Source organism: Aquarana catesbeiana, linkage group LG05 (assembly GCF_042186555.1).
Source record: "Aquarana catesbeiana isolate 2022-GZ linkage group LG05, ASM4218655v1, whole genome shotgun sequence".
Lineage (NCBI taxonomy): Eukaryota > Metazoa > Chordata > Amphibia > Anura > Ranidae > Aquarana > Aquarana catesbeiana.
The window spans coordinates 50,627,609-50,651,701 of record NC_133328.1 but is presented as its reverse complement, the minus strand read 5'-3'; the positions used below and the strand labels follow the sequence as shown (position 1 = coordinate 50,651,701).

The 24,093-nt window shown below is 44.8% G+C and overlaps 1 protein-coding gene across 2 annotated transcripts in view; it reads right to left on the bottom strand.

The window, feature by feature from the left end:
- LOC141144246 (macrophage mannose receptor 1-like) overlaps positions 1–24,093 on the bottom strand; it is a 246,203-nt gene that overhangs the window by 30,790 nt on the left and 191,320 nt on the right. For both annotated transcript variants that reach the window (XM_073629729.1, XM_073629727.1), the window contains exon 27: positions 20,858–20,974. In XM_073629729.1, the coding sequence (XP_073485830.1) occupies positions 20,858–20,974 (117 nt within the window). The remainder of the gene's footprint in view (positions 1–20,857; positions 20,975–24,093) is intronic.

The window sequence follows — 24,093 nt, the reverse complement described above, 5'->3', positions numbered from 1 at the left end:
TGATGGCCTTACATGCAACTCCACACTATGGTGGACTCACCTCATCCATCTTGAATAGAAGAGAGCCGTGTGTGCAGATGTACAGATAGCCCTATAGTATCAACTTTATAATACCCTTGGTTTGTTAAACTCCCTGTGTTTGTTTGATTACATTGGTATAACGAATGAAGTGATTCCTCGGGCACATATGAATTGGCAATGAGATATCACCCATTCATCTTACAATTACTAACCTTAATAGATACATGTCTATGATGTAAATTGCTATGAACTTATTTTGATATGATGCAATATATGCATTTAAATATAGTTGGAATCTGCTGGAATACAAATTTTGAAGCCAGATCAGCCCTGTTATCTATTTTGTTGATAAAGATCCTTTGTGACATTTGTAACAGTCTGCACTATTTATGTCACTTTTAGTTTCTTAGGGCAGTTATACAAAACAACTAACTCTTTTTCTTCCATCTATAAGTAACTACCCACTAAGAGTATTTGTAAGTATACAAAAACCTTTAATTATGTGTCTCTGCGATTCTTTACCCACTTTTAGGGTTAATAACTCTAACGTGTTTGCCTTTCTCCCAGCCCACCCCCCTTGGATGCGTCCGCCAATAGCGGTTACCTGGTTTCTCCCATCTATAACTAACTATCCCTTAAGAGTATTTGTAAGTATATAAAAACGTATAAATATGTGTCTCTGTGATTCTCTACCCTCGTTCAGGGTCAATAATCCTCAAACAATAATATGTTTGCCTCTCTCCCAGCCCACCCCCTTTGGATGCGTCCGCCAATAGCGGTTGCCCGGCACGGAAAGGCCGCCCAGCACCTTCAGCTGGGCGGCATTATAGGAGGTTACCAAGGCAACACAACATCTATGCCCTTCACCTCCATATTGCCACTCCGGCGGACATGCGCAGTCCGCCGGTGAGGCTTTCCGTGCCGGTGGGAGGGGTGTGCGTGACGCCGCTCCAACGTAATTGCGCTCGCGCATGCACGGTAGGGGCGGCGCCGCGCATCCCCGTCTCAGGGAGCTTCTCAGGCCGTCCAGCTGGCGAGAATTACCAGTCAGCTGAGCGCGATCATTCGCGCCAGCTGATTGGAACTCGCCACACATATAAACTGGCCCCACTCATTCCCAGCTAAGGCGTCTTACTTGCCGGATGCTGGGATGCGTGGCTGGCTCAACATGTCTACTTCTTAAGAACAGGTATTAGAACTCTCCTCTTTAACTACTCATTATACTGATCTTTTTCTTTTGCTCTACATGCTTGCATGTTTTAGATTTTACATTGTCTACTATTATCTCTTCATAAGTACCATAAACTTAAAACATAATATTAAAGTTATCCATATAAGTATCCAGTATTTTTCATTTATGCACACACTTAATTGTGTGTAAATTTATGTGCACCTTCATGGTTGCATGTGCATATATGTATAATATCCCTTCTCTATTTATTAGTTTCTGTTTGTTATCGCACACCCCCCATTATACATTTTTAAACACCACGACCATACAATGCTATTACTGCTAGTATGCTCCAATATGAATCACATGAATGTTTTTAAGGGGAGTACATAGTGCTTATCAAACATTACTCTTATATTTTCTATCTACAATGACTGACTAAGAGCTCCATACTACACATGCAAGTATATTCTGTAGGCAGAGTATGTCCATTAACTACCATTTTAATTAACAACACATTTTCTCCCTTATCTTGAATGACATATAAGTAGTGTTCACTACACACAAACCTATAAGCTGACTTGGTCCATTAGCTATCAGCAACTAATGGACATATACTAATAAAAAAATTTTTATTGCTGTTCGCTCTATGAACATAAGAATATGTTACTCACTCAAACTATATAAACTTTTATCTTTAGGACGGTTCTTCTTCGCTCCAGTATACCGCTGTGGCCCGCACGCATCCGGGGGAGGCAGGGGTAGGTGAACCTCTATATATATCACAAAAACTAAACCCAAAAAAACTCCATAAACCTTCCCTCCCCTTCATCTCTCCCCCCTCTCATTGGGGAAGTGTTATATATGAGATACAAGTACCCAGAGACCAGCTTTCCTACTCATGAACATCAAATCAAACGCCATCTCTCTTGCAAGCATTTCCCTTTCCTGGTTGTAATTACCAATGTCTTTTTCTGCATAAACACCAACGGTAACATAACAAGTAAGTGATCTATGGATCATTTTACCTACAATTGGTTATTGACATATAGATTTATATGGCAATTGATCAAATATATGTTTTTCAATTAATTTAGATGAATTTTTCTTTTCAATTCTTCCCCTGAAGAAGGACTGAAATAGAATGTACCCGAAACGCGTTGGGCTTGAAAAGAATTCCACTATTTAACCACTTGACGACCGCCTCACGCCGATGTACGTCGGCAAAGTGGCACGGACAGGCAAAATCACGTACAGGGTACGTGATTTGCCTTCCGCGGGTGGGGGGTCCGATCGGACCCCCCCCCGGTGCCCGAGGCGGTCGTCTTTTGTCCAGCGGCGATCGGTGATGAGGGGGAGACCATCCGTTCGTGGCCCCCCCCTCGCGATCGCCGCCGGCCAATGAAAACACTCCTTTGCTGCTGTATGCTAAACAGCAGCAAAGGAAGTGATGTCATCTCCCCTCGGGTCGGTATTTTCCGTTCCGGCCCGAGGAGAGAAGACATCTATGTGAGTGCACAACACACACACACACAGTAGAACATGCCAGGCACACAAAACACTCCGATCCCCCCCCCGATCGCCCCCCGATCCCCCCCCAATCACCCCCCCCCCCCCCCTGTCACAAACTGACACCAGCAGTTTTTTTTTTTTTTTTTTTTTCTGATTACTGCATAGTGTCAGTTTGTGACAGTTACAGTGTTGGGACAGTTAGTATTACCCCCCTTTAGGTCTAGGGTACCCCCCTAACCCCCCCTAATAAAGTTTTAACCCCTTGATCACCCCCTGTCACCAGTGTTGCTAAGCGATCATTTTTCTGATCGCTGTATTAGTGTCGCTGGTGACGCTAGTTAGTGAGGTAAATATTTAGGTTCGCCGTCAGCGTTTTATAGAGACAGGGACCCCCATATACTACCGAATAAATGTTTTAACCCCTTGATTGCCCCCTAGTTAACCCTTTCACCACTGATCACCGTATAACCGTTACGGATGACGCTGGTTATTTCGTTTATTTTTTATAGTGTCAGGGCACCCGCCGTTTATTACCAAATAAAGGTTTAGCCCCCTGATCGCCCGGCGGTGATATGCGTCGTCCCAGGCAGCGTCAGATTAGCGCCAGTACCGCTAACACCCACGCATGCAGCATACGCCTCCCTTAGTGGTATAGTATCTGTACGGATCAATATCTGATCCGATCAGATCTATACTAGCGTCCCCAGCAGTTTAGGGTTCCCAAAAACGCAGTGTTAGCGGGATCAGCCCAGATACCTGCTAGCACCTGCGTTTTGTGCCTCCGCCCAGCCCACCCAAGTGCAGTATCGATCGATCACTGTCACTTACAAAACACTAAACGCATAACTGCAGCGTTCACAGAGTCAGGCCTGATCCCTGCGATCGCTAACAGTTTTTTTGGTAGCATTTTGGTGAACTGGCAAGCACCAGCCCCAGGCGTCAGGTTAGCGCCAGTACCGCTAACACCCACGCACGCAGCATACGCCTCCCTTAGTGGTATAGTATCTGAACGGATCAATATCTGATCCGATCAGATCTATACTAGCGTCCCCAGCAGTTTAGGGTTCCCAAAAACGCAGTGTTAGCGGGATCAGCCCAGATACCTGCTAGCACCTGCGTTTTGCCCCTCCGCCCAGCCCAGCCCAGCCCACCCAAGTGCAGTATCGATCGATCACTGACACTTACAAAACACTAAACGCATAACTGCAGCGTTCGCAGAGTCAGGCCTGATCCCTGCGATCGCCAACAGTTTTTTTTGTAGCGTTTTGGTGAACTGGCAAGCACCAGCCCCAGGCAGCGTCAGATTAGCGCCAGTACCGCTAACACCCACGCACGCACCGTACACCTCCCTTAGTGGTATAGTATCTGATCGGATCAATATCTGATCCGATCAGATCTATACTAGCGTCACCAGCAGTTTAGGGTTCCCAAAAACGCAGTGTTAGCGGGATCAGCCCAGATACCTGCTAGCACCTGCGTTTTGCCCCTCCGCCCGGCCCGGCCCAGCCCACCCAAGTGCAGTATCGATCGATCACTGACACTTACAAAACACTAAACGCATAACTGCAGCGTTCGCAGAGTCAGGCCTGATCCCTGCGATCGCTAACGTTTTTTGGTAGCGTTTTGGTGAACTGGCAAGCGCCAGCGGCCTAGTACACCCCGGTCGTAGTCAAACCAGCACTGCAGTAACACTTGGTGACGTGGCGAGTCCCATAAGTGCAGTTCAAGCTGGTGAGGTGACAAGCACAAGTAGTGTCCCACTGCCACCAAGAAGACAAACACAGGCCCGTCGTGCCCATAGTGCCCTTCCTGCTGCATTGGCCAATCCTAATTGGGAACCCACCGCTTCTGCAGCGCCCGTACTTCCCCCATTCACATCCCCAACCAAATGCAGTCGGCTGCATGAGAGGCATTTTTATGTCCTCCCGAGTACCCCTACCCAACGAACCCCCCCAAAAAAGATGTCGTGTCTGCAGCAAGCGCGGATATAGGCGTGACACCCGCTATTATTGTCCCTCCTGTCCTGACAATCCTGGTCTTTGCATTGGTGAATGTTTTGAACGCTACCATTCACTAGTTGAGTATTAGCGTAGGGTACAGCATTGCACAGACTAGGCACACTTTCACAGGGTCTCCCAAGATGCCATCGCATTTTGAGAGACCCGAACCTGGAACCGGTTACCGTTATAAAAGTTAGTTACAAAAAAAGTGTAAAAAAAAAAAAAAATATGAAATAAAAAAAAATAGTTGTTGTTTTATTGTTCTCTCTCTCTCTATTCTCTCTCTCTATTGTTCTGCTCTTTTTTACTGTATTCTATTCTGCAATGTTTTATTGTTATTGTTATTGTTATTATGTTTTATCATGTTTGTTTTTCAGGTGTGTAATTATTTACACTTTACTGTGCTTTATTGTTAACCATTGTTAACCATTTTTTTGTCTTCAGGTACGCCATTCACGACTTTGAGTGGTTATACCAGAATGATGCCTGCAGGTTTAGGTATCATCTTGGTATCATTCTTTTCAGCCAGCGGTCGGCTTTCATGTAAAAGCAATCCTAGCGGCTAATTAGCCTCTAGACTGCTTTTACAAGCCGTGGGAGGGAATGCCCCCCCCCCCCACCGTCTTCCGTGTTTTTCTCTGGCTCTCCTGTCTCAACAGGGAACCTGAGAATGCAGCCGGTGATTCAGCCAGCTGACCATAGAGCTGATCAGAGACCAGAGTGGCTCCAAACATCTCTATGGCCTAAGAAACCGGAAGCTACGAGTATTTCATGACTTAGATTTCGCCGGATGTAAATAGCGCCATTGGGAAATTGGGGAAGCATTTTATCACACCGATCTTGGTGTGGTCAGATGCTTTGAGGGCAGAGGAGAGATCCTTTCTATTAGACCACAATTTTTTCAAAAAAGAGTACCTGTCACTACCTATTGCTATCATAGGGGATATTTACATTCCCCGAGATAACAATAAAAATGATTAAAAAAAAAAATATGAAAGGAACAGTTTAAAAGTAAGATTAAAAAAGCAAAAAAATAATAAAGAAAAAAAAAAAAAAAAAAAAAAACACCCCTGTCGCCCCCTGCTCTCGCGCTAAGGCGAACGCAAGCGGCGGTCTGTCGTCAAACATAAACAGCAATTGCACCATGCATGTGAGGTATCACCGCGAAGGCCAGATCGAGTGCAGTAATTTTTCCAGTAGACCTCCTCTGTAAATCTAAAGTGGTAACCTGTAAAGGCTTTTGAAGGCTTTTAAACATGTATTTATTTTGTTGCCACTGCACGTTTGTGCGCAATTTTAAAGCATGTCATGTTTGGTATCCATGTACTCGGCCTAAGATCATCTTTTTTATTTCATCAAACATTTGGGCAATATAGCGTGTTTTAGTGCATTAAAATTTAAAAAAGTGTGTTTTTTCCCCAAAAAATGCGTTTGAAAAATCGCTGCGCAATTACTGTGTGAAAAAAAAAAATGAAACACCCACCATTTTAATCTGTAGGGCATTTGCTTTAAAAAAATATATAATGTTTGGGGGTTCAAAGTAATTTTTTTGCAAAAAAAAAAAACTTTTTCATGTAAACAATAAGTGTCAGAAAGGGCTTTGTCTTCAAGTGGTTAGAAGAGTGGGTGATGTGTGACATAAGCTTCTAAATGTTGTGCATAAAATGCCAGGACAGTTCAAAACCCCCCCAAATGACCCCATTTTGGAAAGTAGACACCCCAAGCTATTTGCTGAGAGGCATGTCGAGTCCATGGAATATTTTATATTGCGACACAAGTTGCGGGAAAGAGACAAATTTTTTTTTTTTTTGCACAAAGTTGTCACTAAATGATATATTGCTCAAACATGCCATGGAAATATGTGAAATTACACCCCAAAATACATTCTGCTGCTTCTCCTGAGTACGGGGATACCACATGTGTGAGACTTTTTGGGAGCCTAGCCGCGTACGGGACCCCGAAAACCAACCACCGCCTTCAGGCTTTCTAAGGGCGTGAATTTTTGATTTCACTCTTCACTGCCTATCACAGTTTCGGAGGCCATGGAATGCCCAGGTGGCACAAAACCCCCCCAAATGACCCCATTTTGGAAAGTAGACACCCCAAGCTATTTGCTGAGAGGTATAGTGAGTATTTTGCAGACCTCACTTTTTGTCACAAAGTTTTGAAAATTGAAAAAAGAAAAAAAAAAAATGTTTTTTCTTGTCTTTCTTCATTTTCAAAAACAAATGAGAGCTGCAAAATACTCACCATGCCTTTCAGCAAATAGCTTGGGGTGTCTACTTTCCAAAATGGGGTCATTTGGGGGGGGTTTGTGCCACCTGGGCATTCCATGGCCTCCGAAACTGTGATAGGCAGTAAAGAGTGAAATCAAAAATTTTCACCCTTAGAAATCCTGAAGGCAGTGATTGGTTTTCGGGGTCCAGTACGCGGCTAGGCTCCCAAAAAGTCCCACACATGTGGTATCCCCATACTCAGGAGAAGCAGCTAAATGTATTTTGGGGTGCAATTCCACATATGCCCATGGCCTGTGTGAGCAATATATCATTTAGTGACAACTTTATGAAAAAAAAAAAAAAAAAAAAAAAAAAGTGTCACTTTCCCGCAACTTGTGTCAAAATATAAAATATTCCATGGACTCAATATGCCTCTCAGCAAATAGCTTGGGGTGTCTACTTTCCAAAATGGGGTCATTTTGGGGGGTTTTGTGCCACCTGGGCATTCCATGGCCTCCGAAACTGTGATAGGCAGTGAAGAGTGAAAGCAAAAATTTACACCCTTAGAAATCCTGAAGGCGGTGATTGGTTTTCGGGGCCCCGTACGCGGCTAGGCTCCCAAAAAGTCCCACACATGTGGTATCCCCATACTCAGGAGAAGCAGCTAAATGTATTTTGGGGTGCAATTCCACATAGGCCCATGGCCTGTGTGAGCAATATATCATTTAGTGACGACTTTTTGTAAATATTTTTTTTTTTTTTTTTTTTTGTCATTTTTCAATCACTTGGGACAAAAAAAATAAATATTCAATGGGTTCAACATGCCTCTCAGCAATTTCCTTGGGGTGTCTACTTTCCAAAATGGGGTCATTTGGGGGGGTTTTGTACTGCCCTGCCATTTTAGCACCTCAAGAAATGACATAGGCAGTCATAAACTAAAAGCTGTGTAAATTCCAGAAAATGTACCCTAGTTTGTAGACGCTATAACTTTTGCGCAAACCAATAAATATACGCTTATTGACATTTTTTTTACCAAAGACATGTGGCCGAATACATTTTGGCCTAAATGTATGACTAAAATTTAGTTTATTGGATTTTTTTTATAACAAAAAGTAGAAAATATCATTTTTTTTCAAAATTTTCGGTCTTTTTCCGTTTATAGCGCAAAAAATAAAAACCGCAGAGGTGATCAAATACCATCAAAAGAAAGCTCTATTTGTGGGAAGAAAAGGACGCAAATTTCGTTTGGGTACAGCATTGCATGACCGCGCAATTAGCAGTTAAAGCGACGCAGTGCCAAATTGGAAAAAGACCTCTGGTCCTTAGGCAGCATAATGGTCCGGGGCTCAAGTGGTTAAACATCATCTGTCACCTACCAACCGAAATAGATATTACAACCGCTTCATAATATGTTTAATGTACATGTTGTTGTTGTTTGCCAATGTATGCATTGTTTTTAATACTAGAACGTTTTGAATAAACATAAATACTGTTTTATCAAATATACATATATACGCGTATCTTTCTATTTTACATATATTACTTTTGCAAGTGCCGGAAAAATCCACTCAGGGGAACCCTTTCCTTTTCCTATAAAAGTTTTTTGGATGTGGCACGGCTCCCTTTCCCTTTTAACCTAGGCAGACCAGTAATTTCCCTCTAGGACATCGTATCTAGGGCACAAGTCACCCAGAGCCATGTCCCAGGCCAGCAGTGGAGACCTCACGGCCCCTCTGTCACCTTCTCCGGTCTCTGAGAGCGGCAGCGTGCAGTCCTTCAGGGGATGGATCATCCCCAAATTGACGGCAGAACTGAAGCGCAGGGGTGTGCCTTTCCTCGCCACAGCCAGGAAGGCCGAGCTCTTCAGGCTCCTCTTCCCTCCACCAGCCGTAGCAGGGCCCAGCACCTAGCAGGCATCCCTCCAATCAATATCCTCTGCCATCTCGCAACTCCACACCACGGTATCATCTCTGTCTACCACAGTCACGGATGTCCAAACCAGAGTAGCACTCCTGGAGGCTCGCCCCGCCACAACTATCCCGGACCCGACCACAGTTCAAGTTCCAACACCCTTTCCTGCAGGTACCACAGGGTGGAGTCCCATTGTCTACCCATCCCATTTGGTTCCAGCCAGCATTAGGAAGGACATCCTGGACGGCAAGGACATCAACCTTGCCTCTCTCCTCATTTCGGTCCACGATCTGGCAAAGAACAAGGCTTACACCTGGGGAGACGTGTCAGTGGTCCTTAAGGCCAAAGATCCCAGGCTCAACCAGAAATTGTCCGTCCCAGAATTTACATTGGCCTTCGGCATGCTGAGGGATGTCCTATGCTCAGCTTCTCCCAGCAGGAGGAAAGAGCTGGACTTATACCTTCACACTGTCCTAGACCTGGGCTATAAGTATGGAGGCTTCTCCTTCTACAATTATCATAATTCCTTCTCCGCTAAGGCAGCAGCCAGGCTCACACAATTTCAGATAAGCACCAATTGGAGCCTCATGGACACAGAGCTGTTCTGCCGTCACTTTGCCGGCTTGCGCTCACCACTGTGCGCTGCCAGTCCTCTATCCACACCACTACCCGGTGCGCCAATGCGACAGTCAGTCACCCCTTCCAGGTACCCTTCACCTCCGATGCATCGGCCCCTATACAGACGCCTTAGGTGGACAATTTCGGACGCCCTGTTCGGACCGTAGGAGGAGCAGCTATCTGCAACAACTTTAACTATGGCTCGTGCAACTTCAGCCAATGCCGCCTGCTCTACATCTGCACCCTATGCCATAGGGCACATCTGAGGAATTTATGCGAGGTCAAGTAACAAAAGAAATCATGACTAGGCTGGGTTAATGTCCTGTGGCTGGGGCTCTACCTCACTTCACACCCCACTCCCTCCCTGGCCACCTTCCTTATCCAGGGATTCACAGCAGGATTTCACACCGGCCTCATCTCTCTACCCCACACTACCTACGAATGCAGGAACCTCCGCTCATCGGCCACTGACGAGCAGGCCATAGACTAGCTCTTACAGGCCGAACTGGAGCAAGACTTCATCATAGGTCCCTTCACTCAGCCCCCTTTCAGTACTTGGAGAGTCAGCCCTATTGGGCTTGTCAAGGGCAAGTTCTCAAATAAATTACATCTGGTGTACGACCTGTCTGCGCCTCATTTTTCCCACATTCCCAGCCTCAATTCCCTAATCCCCTCTGAGGAGTTCTTCCTGAAGTACGCCTCCGTAGACATGGCAATTCAAGCTATCATCAGAGCTGGCACAGGTGCCTGGCTGTCCAAGGCTGACATCTTGGACCCCTTCAAGCTCCTGCCTATCCACCCATCCCTTTGGTGCTGGCACGGCATTAAGTGGAAGAAGGCATACTATTTCGCCACTAAACTGACTTTTGGCTCGAAAAGTAGCCTCTGGCTCTTCGACACTTTTGCGCAGTCCCTCACCTGGATACTGTTGCATAAAGCTCAGTGTCAAGAAGTCATCCATTACCTGGATAACTTCTTGTTAATTGAACAGCCCAGTGTGCCCCTAGGAGACCTCGACAAGCTGAGAGTCGTATTTGGGAATCTCAATGTTCCCATTGCTGAACATAAAGTTGACGGTCCAGCACACACCATTACCTTCCTCGGAGTCAACCTAGACACTTGCTCCATGCAGGCCAGCCTCCCCCTTGACAAACTGACCTGCATCAGGACAGTCCTCTGAGATTTCACCCATACTAGGGGTGTACCAAGAAGCAGCTGCAATCCCTGTTAGGAATGCTCAATTTCACTATCCGGATCATCCTCCCAGGGTCGCTCCTTTGTGTCATGTCTCCTGGTCTTTCTCTCACAGGCACAGTTCCCCAATCAGATCCTCAACTTGGACACTGCGGCAGTAGCGGACCTATCTATGTGGGACGAGTTCCTTTCCACCTGGAATGGTATATCCTTGTTTATACAGTCAGGTCCATAAATATTGGGACATCGACACAATTCTAATCTTTTTTGGCTCTATACACCACCACAATGGATTTGAAATGAAACGAACAAGATGTGCTTTAACTGCAGACTTGCAGCTTTAATTTGAGGGTATTTACATCCAAATCAGGTGAACGGTGTAGGAATTACAACAGTTTGTATATGTGCCTCCCACTTTTTAAGGGACCAAAAGTAATGGGACAGATTAACAATCATCCATCAAACTTTCATTTTTTAATACCTGGTTGCAAATCCTTTGCAGTCAATTACAGACTGAAGTCTGGAATGCATAGACATCACCAGACGCTGGGTTTCAACCCTGGTGATGCTCTGCCAGGCCTCTACTGCAACTGTCTTCAGTTCCTGCTTGTTCTTGGGGCATTTTCCCTTCAGTTTTGTCTTCAGCAAGTGAAATGCATGCTCAATCGGATTCAGGTCAGGTGATTGACTTGGCCATTGCATAACATTCCACTTCTTTCCCTTAATAAACTCTTTGGTTGCTTTCACAGTATGCTTTGGGTCATTGTCCATCTGCACTGTTAAGCGCCGTCTAATGAGTTCTGAAGCATTTTGCTGAATATGAGCAGATAATATTGCCCGAAACACTTCAGAATTCATCCTGCTGCTTTTGTCAGCAGTCACATCATCAATAAATACAAGAGAACCAGTTCCATTAGCAGCCATACATGCCCACGCCATGACACTACCACCACCATGCTTCACTGATGAAGTGGTATGCTTTGGATCATGAGCAGTTCCTTTCCTTCTCTACACTCTTCTCTTCCCATCACTCTGGTACAAGTTGATCTTGGTCTCATCTGTCCATAGGATGTTGTTCCAGAACTGTGAAGGCTTTTTTAGATGTTGTTTGGCAAACTCTAATCTGGCCTTCCTGTTTTTGAGGCTCACCAATGGTTTACATCTTGTGGTGAACCATCTGTATTCACTCTGGTGAAGTCTTCTCTTGATTGTTGACTTTGACACACATACACCTACCTCTTGGAGAGTGTTCTTGATCTGGCCAACTGTTGTGAAGGGTGTTTTCTTCACCAGGGAAAGAATTCTTCGGTCATCCACCACAGTTGTTTTCCGTGGTCTTCCGGGTCTTTTGGTGTTGCTGAGCTCACCGATGCGTTCTTTCTTTTTAAAGATGTTCCAAACAGTTGATTTGGCCACACCTAATGTTTTTGCTATCTCTCTGATGGGTTTGTTCTGTTTTTTCAGCCTGATGACTTGCTTCACTGATAGTGACAGCTCTTTGGATCTCATATTGAGAGTTGACAGCAACAGATTTCAAATGCAAATAGCACACTTGAAATGAGCTCTGGACTTTTTATCTGCTCCTTGTAAATGGGATAATGAGGGAACAACACACACCTGGCCATGGAACAGCTTAGCAGCCAATTGTCCAATTACTTTTGGTCCCTTAAAAAGTGGGAGGCACATATACAAACTGTTGTAATTTCTACATCATTCACTTGATTTAGATGTAAATACCCTCAAATTAAAGCTAAAAGTCTGCAGTTAAAGCACATCTTGTTCGTTTCATTTCAAATCCATTGTGGTGATGTATAGAGCTAAAAAGATTAGAATTGTGTTGAGGTCCCAATATTTATGGACCTGACTGTATGCAACAATGGCACCAACCTTCTCTCTACCCTCCGACAGGGATACTTGGCCCATGTTCCATGTTTGGCACACGTCCTGAATTTGGTGGTGCAGCGGTTCTTCAGCAGGTACCCAGGCTTACAAGATCTCCTGAGGCAGGTTTAGAAAAGTATGTGGTCATTTCCACTGGTCATACAATGCCAGTGCTCGGCTGGCATTCAAAGGGAATGCAACCTGCCCACCAACTGCCTCATTTGTGACATGCCCACCAGGTGGAACGCAACGTTGGCAATGCTGCAGCAAGTGTACACACAGCAGAGGGCCATCAATGAGTACCTGTGCGAGTATGGCACCAGGACAGGGTCAGGGGACCTTGGCCTCTTTTCTCCATGCCAGTAGCTACTGAGGATGCATGCACGGTCCTGTCACCATTTAAAGAGGCCACAAGGATGGTGAGCAGCGACAATGCATGCATCAGTGACACTGTCCCTCTAGTCTTTCTGCTGGAGCACACGCTTCGTGGAATCATGGACAGGGCACTTGAGGCAGAACAGCGGGAGGAAGAAGAGTACTTCCTTTCCTCTCAAGGCCACCTTTATCCAGATAGCATTCCTGCAGGCCCGCCAAACACACAGAAAGAAGAGGAGGAGGATTGTGTCAGCATGGATGTAGAGGATAACCCTCAGCAGCAGTCTTCAAGGGATGGTTTTCAGTCCCCAGAAACCCAAGGAGTTGTACGTGACTGGGAGGAGGTAGTTACGGATAATGTGATCCTTATTAACCCAGAGGACTCAGAATCGAATGCCTCTGCAAACTTATGCTGCATGGCCTCCCTGATTCTGCAAAGCCTGCGAAAGGACCCTAGGATTCGTGATATCAAGGAGAGGGATCATTACTGGCTGGCAACCCTTCTTGATCCACGTTACAAGGGTAAGGTTGCAGAACTCATCCTGCCTTTACAGAGGGAGCAGAGGATGAAACATCTTCAGGAGGCCTTGAAGAAAGGTTTGTGCAACGCATTTCCAGACCCGTGTTGCTGAGGCTTCGTTCAGTCAGAGGAAGAGCGGTGGGGAAGGTGGTTGGCTGACCGATGCCTTTAAACAATTTTTCAGTCCTCAGCGTCAAGGTCTGATCGGTTCAAGCAACCACCGCCAGTGTCTGCATTATATGGTGCAGGAATATCTAGGGGCAAGACCAGTCTTGGAGACCTTTCCAACAGAGCATTTACTGGGTTACTGGGTCTTGAGGATGAACCACTGGCCATAACTTGCTCAATATGCAATTGAGCTACTGGCCTGTCCTACATCCAGCGTGCTTTCTGAACGCACATTCAGTGTTACTGAAGGGTTTGTAACGGATCAAAGAGTGCGCCTGTCCACAGACTCCATTGATAGGTTTACATTTAAAAAATGAATCAGTCTTGGATCAGCAGCTATCAAGCACGTGAAGCTGGGATCTCTTGAAGACTGCCTATGCTGACTATCCTATTCCTCCTCAATCTTGATGATGCTAGCTTCCAACAATATTTTTGGTTTAGGGCACCACCATCACCACCCAAGGCTTAATTTGTCTGCCCCTTTTTAACAGGGGCATGTAATTACAATTTTTGATCTAATATTTCACAGCAGGGTCCATTCCTGCGCCCAACAAGAGTATCTGTGAGGGGTTACAGTGTTGTGGCACCACCACCACCCAAGGCCCAATTTTTCTGCCACTGTTTAACAGGGGCTTGTAATTACAATTTTTAATATAATTTTTCAACACAGGGCCTGTTCCTGCACCCAGCAAGAGTAACTGTGAGGGGTTACAGTGTTGTGGCACCACCACCACTACCCAAGGCCCAATTTTTCTGCCCCGTTTAAGAGGGGCATGTAATTAACATTTTTGATACAATATTTCAATGCAGGGCCCGTTCCTGAACCCAACAAGAGTAACTGTGAGGGCTTACAGTGTTCTGGTGCCACCACCACCCAAGGCCCAATTTTTCTGCCCCTGTTTAACAGGGCCATGTAATTACAATTTTTGATATAATATTTCACAGCAGGGCCCGTTCCTGCCTCCAACAGGAGTAACTGTGAGGGCTTACAGTGATCTGGTACCACCAACACCTAAGGCCCAGTGTTTCTGCAGAGTATATAGGGCTGGCCGTATAGTATATATACTGTTGTTCAGAGTATATAGTGCCTGGGGACCCCCACGCCATTAAAAAAAAAAAATTGGTGCGGGATTCCCCTTAATATCCATACCAGACCAGAAGGGCTTGGTATGGATTTTGGGGGGGACATCCACGCCATTTTTTTTTGGTATTTTTATCTATATTGCCGGGATCCGACAATACATTACAGCCGTGAGCAGTTTTAAATGACATTTTTTCCTTTAGAAATGTAATTTTGCTGTGGCACTGTTATAAACATGGGAAAGATGCGCTACTTTACAGGCATACTAAGGTTATTTAAAGGAATATTTCATTGTTTTACTTTAAGCTTTAATAAAATCACTGCTCCCCCAAAAAAAAGTCAGTTTTTAAAACTTTCTTTTGCATTGATACATGTCCCCTGGGGCAGGACCTGGGTCCCCAAACACTTTTTATGGCAATAACTTGCATATAAGCCTTTAAAATTAGCACTTTTAAATTAGCACTTTTAATTTTTTACGTTTGCGTCCCATAGACTTTAACAGTGTTCGCACAAATTTTTTGCCTGTTCGCATGTTCTGCTGCAAACCAAACCGGGGGGGGGGGGTGTTCGGCTCATCCCTAGTAAGCATACGTTGAGGTGCACACAAAGGTTTTAGGCTGCTGTGCCCCCCTGGTACATTTCCCTCCACTCTCACTCCTGACATGACAGCCAGGCATTTGCTGTTATCTGGATAGTGTTTGCCCTCTCTAAACTAACTTTTCTATATTATTCTTTGGAGAATCTTCTAGGGGGCTGGTGATAGTGTCATGGGAATAACTGAAATGATGGTAAAGTAAACATGAAGGTAAGCTACCAGCAAAAACCTGGTTGTCACAAGAACAGGAATCTATGAGAGTCATTGATCAATGACTTGGCTACAGGTAGACATCTCAAGAACAAATTTGTGCTCGAAACAGGAGCTCCACAGTATTCAAGTACTAGGAATACAGTACCTTAAAAAAGTATTCATATGCCTTGAAATTTCCACATTTTGTCATGTTACAATCGAAAATGTAAATGTACTATTTGGTTTTTATGTGATAGACCAACACAAAGTGGCACATAATTGTAAAGTGGAAGGAAAATGATAAATGTTTTTCAACATTTTTTACAAATAAATATTTGAAAAGTGTGGTGTGCATTTGTATTCAGCCCCCCTGAGTCAATACTTTGTAAAATCATCTTTCACTGCAATTGCAAGTCTTTTTTGGGTATGTCTCTACATACCCAAGTTTTGCTCTAGAGAGTGACATTTTTGCCCATTCTTCTTTACAAAATAGCTCAAGCTCTGTCAGATTGGATGGAGAGTGTCTGAACAGCAATTTTCAAGCCTTGCCACAGATTCTCAATTGGATTTAGGTCTGGACTTTGACTGGGCCATTCTAACACATGAATATGCTTTGATCTAAACCATTCCATTGTAGCTCTGGCTGTATGTTTAGGGTAAACCTCCACCCAGTCTCAAATCTTTTGCAGACTCTAACAGGGTTTTCTTCTAAGTTTACTCTGTGTTTGGCTCATTCCATCTTCCCATCAACTCTGACTAGCTTCCCTGTACCTGTTGAAGAAAAGCATCCCCACAACATAATGCTGCTACCACCATGTTTCATGATGTGTTCAGGGTAATGTGCAGTGTTAGTTTTCCGCCACACATAGCGTTTTGCTTTTAGGCCAAAACGTAAAATTTTCGTCTCATCTGACCAGAGCACCTTCTTCAACATGTTTGCTGTGTCCCCCACATGGCTTCTTGCAAACTGCAAATGGGACTTCTAATGACTTTCTTTCAACAATGGCTTTCTTCTTGGTACTCTTCCATAAAGGTCAGATTTGTGGAGTGCACGAGTGCAATTGTCCTGTGGACAGATTCTCCCACCTGAGTTGTGGATCATTTTCCTTCCACTTCACAATTATGTGCCACTTTGTGTTGGTCTAACACATAAAATACATTCATGTTTTTGGTTGGAAGATGACAAAATGTGGAAAATTTCAAGGAGTATGAATACTTTTTCAAGGCACCATATGTTGATAGCAGGAGAGAACAGAATGAGAGATAAGCTCATCATTGTTCTGATTGTCCAGTCACAAGCAGGGGGTGGGTTCATGACAGCCTGTGCTCAAAGGAAGTGGTTTGAATGATGCTGGACTTCACACAACCCAGGAAGACTGAGGGCATATTGTCTTTTTTGCTGAGGAAATGCTTTACAGTTTAAAGTATAACTAAAAAGGCAACATTTTTTTTTTGGATAGAGTGGAGAGGGATTAGAACCCCTGTCAGGTTTATTGCTGTCTGTGCCCCCATTATGGAGATTCACCCTCTCTATTTTTCCTGGTTTACCGTTATCATTGAAAGTGAAAGTATAGAAAATCACAAATTTTGGGTTGTCCACAAAAATGTAATAGAGGGAAAACCTTCCAATGGGAAAATAGTTCTGGTGAACTGGGAGTCCCCAAGGGATTCCCTTAATTTGCAGGGCTTTCCTCTAACCTCCTGTTTTGGCTATGGCACCAGAAGGAAAATCTCCGAAATGGGACACAAATGGCAAAAAAAAAAATCCTTGCTCTATTTCAAATAAAAAAAAAAAAGAAAGTTTTGCCTATAGTTCTACTTTAATATGAAGGCTATAATTGCTGACCTCCATCTGCAAATGCTAGTTGGCTGCTTCCCTATGACTTCAATACTATGGAGTTGATTTACTAAAGGTAAATAGACAGTGCACTTTGCAAAGTGCAGATGCACCCTGCAAAAGCAGTTGCTCCAGAGCTTAGTAAATAAGTAGAAGCTCCTCTGACTTCCATCATCCAGTCAAAAGCAAGCAAAAATGCTGTTTTTTTTATTTTCCTTGCACATGATTGGGTATTCTTTGCAAAGTGAAGCTTTACCTCATTTACTAAGCTCTGGAGCAACTGCACTTGCAGAGGACAACGGCACTTTGCAAAGTGCATAGCTTATTTTCCTTTAGTAAAGCAACCCCTTTGAGTCACTGACCTGGAACACAGGAGTATGCAGATCACAAAAGTCAGAATTGAGTGAGAAGTTGTTATGCGCATACTTGTTCTGAACAAGTGACATGTAATAGAAAAGGAAGAGGGTTGACATGACAGTTAGGCAACTATGATTTACAGAACGAGAACCAACAGACGCCTCAACGTTCCTTGTGAAAGGTTCCCTTTTATTTCTGAACATCTCTGATGTAATAGAGGCAGACTGGCATCTATCAAAGATCTAAATTGTAATTATTTAGATCTAGAAAAATCAGCAAGAAGCAAACACAATGCTAAATAGGAGGAACTTCATCCAAACTATCTCCTTTTAGTTATGGACATCGTGGGGAAGGGTTAAAACTAGGGGTGCACCGAATGGGTTTTTTGGTGCCAAAACCGATACCGAAAATGAAAAATACATTAGGCCGAAAACCGAAACCGATACCGAAAATGACCAATACTGAAAATTACTGTTTTAAAGAAATATTTTAATATATTTTAAATAAAATGTATACATTTTTATATAACACATTGCTAATAGTATTAGCAAAGTTTCCAGGCGGTGCACCTCTAGCAGATATGATGCAGGAGATGGTCAGAGACTGGGGACATGGTACAGGAGATGGTCAGAGACTGCAGACATGGTACAGGGGATGGTCAGAGACTGCAGACATGGTACAGGAGATGGTCAGAGACTGCGGACATGGTACAGGAGATGGTCAGAGACTGCAGACATGGTACAGGAGATGGTCAGAGACTGCAGGCACGGTACAGTAGATGGTCAGAGACTGCAGACATGGCACAGGAGATGGTCAGAGACTGCGGACATGGAAAGGAGATGGTCAGAGACTGCGGACATGGTACAGGAGATGGTCAGAGACTGCGGAAATGGTACAGGAGATGGTCAGAGACTGCGGACATGGCAAGGAGATGGTCAGAGACTGCGGACATGGTACAGGAGATGGTCAGGGACTGCAGACATGGTACAGGAGATGGTCAGAGACTGCGGACATGGTACAGGAGATGGTCAGAGACTGCGGACATGGTACAGGAGATGGTCAGAGACTGCAGACATGGTACAGGAGATGGTCAGAGACTGCGGACATGGTACAGGAGATGGTCAGAGACTGGGGACATGGTACAGGAGATGGTCAGAGACTGGGGACATGACAAGGAGATGGTCAGAGACTGCGGATATGGTACAGGAGATGGTCAGAGACTGCGGACATGGTACAGGAGATGGTCAGAGACTGTGGAAATGGTACAGGAGATGGTCAGAGACTGCGGACATGGTACAGGGAATGGTCAGAGACTGCGGACATGGTACAGGGAATGGTCAGAGACTGCGGACATGGTACAAGAGATCAATGCATCCTCACCAGTGCCTGTCAGATGCAGCCTGCCTGTGCCCATCATGCAGCCTCACCAGTGCCCATCATGCAGCCTCACCAGTGCCCGCGTGTGCCCCTCAGATGCAGCCCGCGTGTGCCCATAAGCTGCAGCCCACGTGTGCCCATAAGATGCAGCCTGCCTGTGTCCATAAGATGCAGCCTGCCTGTGCCTATAAGATGCAGCCTGCCTGTGCCTATAAAATGCAGCCTCACCTGTGCCCATCATGCAGCTTACCAGTGCCCCTCATGTAGCCTACCAGTTCCTTTCATGCAGCCTGTCAGTTCCTGTCATGCAGCTTGCCAGGGCCCGTCATGCAGCTTGCCAGTGTCCGTCATGCAGCCTGCCAGTTCCCGAATCAGAGCGGCAATCTCCATGTGTCACAGAGCTGCATTTGAATTGCCCAGGTCGCAGTAACGATGTCCTGCCTCCTGTAATCACGTCACACTGATTCAATGTCCCACCATTGGATCAGTGTGCCGTCTGTCACAGGAGGTGGGACATTGTTACTGCGGTCTGTGTAGTTAAAGTGGTGTTCCCCCCAAAAAAAAAAAAAATGCTTGAGTGTGCCTGAAAAAAAAAACATTTGGAAAAATTTTTTTTTTTTTACTCACCTCTAAATGCCTGTTGCTAGGGGGTCCCTCGTAGTCTGCTTCTTTCAGTGCCTGGGCTGAGGACATCACTTCCCCTCGGCACAGGAAGGGCTCAGCTCTGCTCCCTCCCTCTTGTCAATCATCTGGGACCCATTACAGGTCCCAGGTGACTGAGCGGCCAATCACGGCGAGCGGCGCAGCTCGCGCATGCGCAGTGGGTGCCCAGCTGTGAAGCCACAGCCCGGCGCCCACAGTTGCAATGCCGGCGCCGCCGAACGGAGGGGGAGATGAGCGGGGCTTCGATCCCCCACATCGCTGGACCCTGGGACAGGTAAGTGTCCAATTAAAAGTCAGCAGCTGCAGTATTTGTAGCTGCTGACTTTTAATTTTTTATTTTTTTTTAATGGGCACTCCTCTTTAAGCCCTGTGACACATGGAGATCGTGGCAAGGAGGGAGGGGAGGAGGAGAAGAGAGGAGAGGACTGCGGCACGCTGCACGAGAAGGGCACTCCCGTAATGGGCGGCACCAGGGACGGGGCCCCGCCCCATTTTCGGCGCCATTATCGGCATGATTTCTCTTTCAGGAAAAGTGCCAAAAATGCCTCTACTAGGTTTCACTGCCAAATAGGAACTCCATCCAAAATATCTTCATTTAGTTGTGGACATAGGGTTGGAACTGCTACTGGGTTTCATTGCTACAGAGAATCTCCATCAAAATGATCTTCTTTTAAATTTGGACATATTGAAGAAGGTCTAGACCCTCTACTAGGTTTCATTGCTAAATAGGAACTCCGTCAAAAATGTATTTTAGTTGTGGACATAGTGGAGGAGGGTTAGAAGCTCTGTTAAGCTTTACTACTGTATATGGCCTCCCTTGGAGAGATTAATTTACTCTTTTAATGGTGACCTTAGTCACTGTGTGTGAAAGAGGGAAATGAAAAATTGTATGGTTGTCACCATAACACAGAAGTAAAAAGTTAACACCATCCAGTTGGGAAATCTCTTCCAGTGATAATGATCAGTGAGATATCGCCTCATTTTGGGGAGACTTTCAAAGACTTCCTGTTGTATCTCAGGTACAAGAAGTGAATGGAAATCTTTCCAGTGGGAACACAGGTAGCAATAAGAATCTGATAGTTCTGCATTACGGTTAATGTGATGTAGTAGGTGAACAATAACCATATATGATAACTTAGATAACAATGTTTTAGATAAGATACTGCACCTTCTACATTCTTATATAAACCGATCCAAAAGGAGCTTTCTATGTCACTGAGCAACTCAGCATGCTCCAACAGAAAATCTGCTTCATGCTGATCTTCAATCGAAACCAATTTGCCTCCTGCAAAGAAGGATTCCAAAACAGTGAAAAGAAAAAAATATTTTTGTCATATTCAAGAATAAAAATTACACCAATAATACTGTATATACTGTGTGTACTCATGTGTAAAAGCGGAACTCCTAGCAGACATAAAAAACACAAATTAACACATCTCAGTATTCATTATTATATCATTAAAGTATATCTAACCCCAAAAACAAAAATATAATTTACAGCTTACCAGCCCTTACATGTGGTGGCTGCATTCATTTTATTCTTTAAGGGCCTTTTCACACAAGCCCTGAAAACAGACAGGCAAACCTGATCAGAAGCTGTGGGTGTATGGGCAGGCTGATGTAAATGGACTAATGTCTTTTTTCACCCGTCTATCCCTGAGTCTGTCCAGAAAAAAAACGGAAAAGGAGCTTGACGTATTGTATGCAGCCTGATATAAGCAGACACAAGTCCGTTTACATCTGGTCACCTACACATCTATCACAGGTCCACTCCTGTCTGTTGTGTAGATGCAAACACAAACTGAATGAGCACAAATGTAAAAAAACTGAAACCTGTCCTGTTTAGCTCCGATTCAGCAAGGGATCTGCTCCTGGATCTCCAGCTGAATGGAGCAGATCAGCACCATGTGAAAGGCCCCTAAAGCTGAATTCTGGGTTTGACAATTTTTATATAGGTACCTTGGTCCAGCTTGGATCAATGTAAGTACATATGTGCCATACCTGTGGGATCCCCATGGAAACTAGAAATTATTATATTAGGCACCACCAATGATCTCCACTAGTTTTAGGGTCCCATGCCAAGCAGTTGCCCTGCTGCATTCTGAACATGGGAGGATGCCCGCTCAGCCCAAGCGCCATCCCGAGAACCCTTTCCATTTTCTAAGTGAATGTAAACGATCCTCTGATTGCACAAGGTGGAGAGGCGGTGTCACAAACTCCACATTGTCCAATCGGAGGCTAGCAGCAAACACTCTAGCAGTAGCAGCTACTGTCATACAACTGGGCAAACAAGATATCCCGCCAGCCATAGCCCCCCCCCTCCTCCGGTCGGCTGGCCCTGCAATATTAATTCACTACTGTCACACAGAGTTTTGTGACAATAGCAAATTAATATTGCGGCGCCAGCCAGGGGGGTGGTGCAGTTCGGGCTGGCGGATGTTTAGTATGCCGCCCCCCCAAAATATACAGCACCAGCCACCACTGGTATCAGGTATTTTTTATGTCCTTAATGAAAATGTTCTTTGCCTGAAAAATGAAAATGAACAAAGCCATCACATCTAAGGACTGGCAATATATTATAGTTATGTCGTTGAGTTTAGATATCCTTCAAAAGGAGTTCTACGGGCACAGCATATGCTTTCATTTTAGAACTTCAGCATTGTAATAGCAATACAAACAATAGTTATATTTGACAATCCAATGTAAGTTTGTAAGGGGGGCTTACAACGCCCAAGTGCCCCCAGAGGTGGGCTAAGGCTACTGTTTAAAGCAAGGCTGGCATTAAGGCAGCACTCCAATTTAAAAGTGATGCTTCTTCATAAATAACATAATTAACTCCTTATAATCCATGGCCCAACTTCTGTAAACCCCCACATTGTTCATTACGGACATTAGTTCCTCATTCACTCTATGCACTACAGATAATATTTCTGCAATACACTTCATAACTCTTTTCTCCCTGTACTTTGCAGCATTTCTGAGCCCGTAATGATGAACTTGTACTGGACATCACCAGCCCAGTAAACTGTCACCTCACTTCCATAGACATTAATTCATATGTTTCACTTGAACACTAGAAAGTTGTACTCTTGTACATAACCCATGCTTACTCTTTTCCCGAGGTCTCACTTTATCTTCTGGGACTCCTAAGCTAGGTCCCCATGCCGCGATGCTGGACCCAGTATTGGGGTTCTGGCTGCTATGAAAGAAGCCTAAGTACAAAAGCTCCTTTACTACCAGGGCCTCCATTACCTTTGCCAAGTCACCATTATCTGACCGGGGGACTGACTACTTATGTACACAACACTAGTACTGTAGTCATTAGCAATGGCAATTTAACCTCCTCCAAGTAGCTTCACTGCATGTTAGACATTTGTACTGCATCTTCTCTATCTCATTTTGTTCCCTTATTAAGCCCTCTTCTTGTAATAGGCCATACATGCATTGAGCCTTTTTAAGTTTGTCTTCAAGTAACTTCAGACCAGGCCAGACAAGTTGAATAACAGTACACTTTCTTTACTGAAGATGTTTAAATATACCAGATGAACAGTTTAACAGGTAATCTTCAACACACATTCCTGTACATGTTCTCCTAAGTGCCCCATGAGGTAGTCATACCTTAAATAGGTGAGCAAGTCCTTTAAGTCCCAAAGTCCATTTAGCGGTGGCATAAGGCCATATCCTTGGTAGCCCGACTGGGCTCCCAAAGAGGTGGTTAAGGGGAAGAAGTAGTGCACATCTTCAGCAGCATTCTGTTCCCTAAGTGGGTAGACCTGGAAAGGTTACATTTCTACATTTGTAACCATTTTTATCAACTATTAAAAAAGATTTTTCTGGCGTGTCTCTTTAAGACTGTGCTAAATGATGGAGCCAATACAAATGGGAGATTTCTAGTTTACCCGTTATAAACTCCAGTTTTGGACTTTCACAGTGCCCTGATGAAACTCACGTCATGTGAGTGAAATGCATTGGCGTTTCAACGTCATGTGACCCGGCCTCACCTGCATCCGTACAGCTCCTTTTATCTTCCTCTCCACCTGATCTAACTGATCAATTCCCAGGACATACAGTCATCTGCTTACATGGCGAGCACCAAGCTGTCTGGGGCTCTGAAGATCGGAGAAGTCAGCACCTTACACACCTTCACGTCTGCATCAGCCCCCATGCTGATCTGCGGATTCGGCTGTTCATGGAACTTTGAAAGAGACTTTTTTTGGGCCTGCCACCTACATGAATAGGCCTGTCAGTGAGGATAGAGCACCAGCGCGGCTTCGGGTGAGCTTGGTCCAGGGACACAGTTCCCATTTCTCTCATCCTTCACTGCACTGCCGCTTCCACCGCCGAATGGATGTCCTCTCACTTCCATACATCAGTCTACAACACCAACAGTTAGTCTCTCCTGTC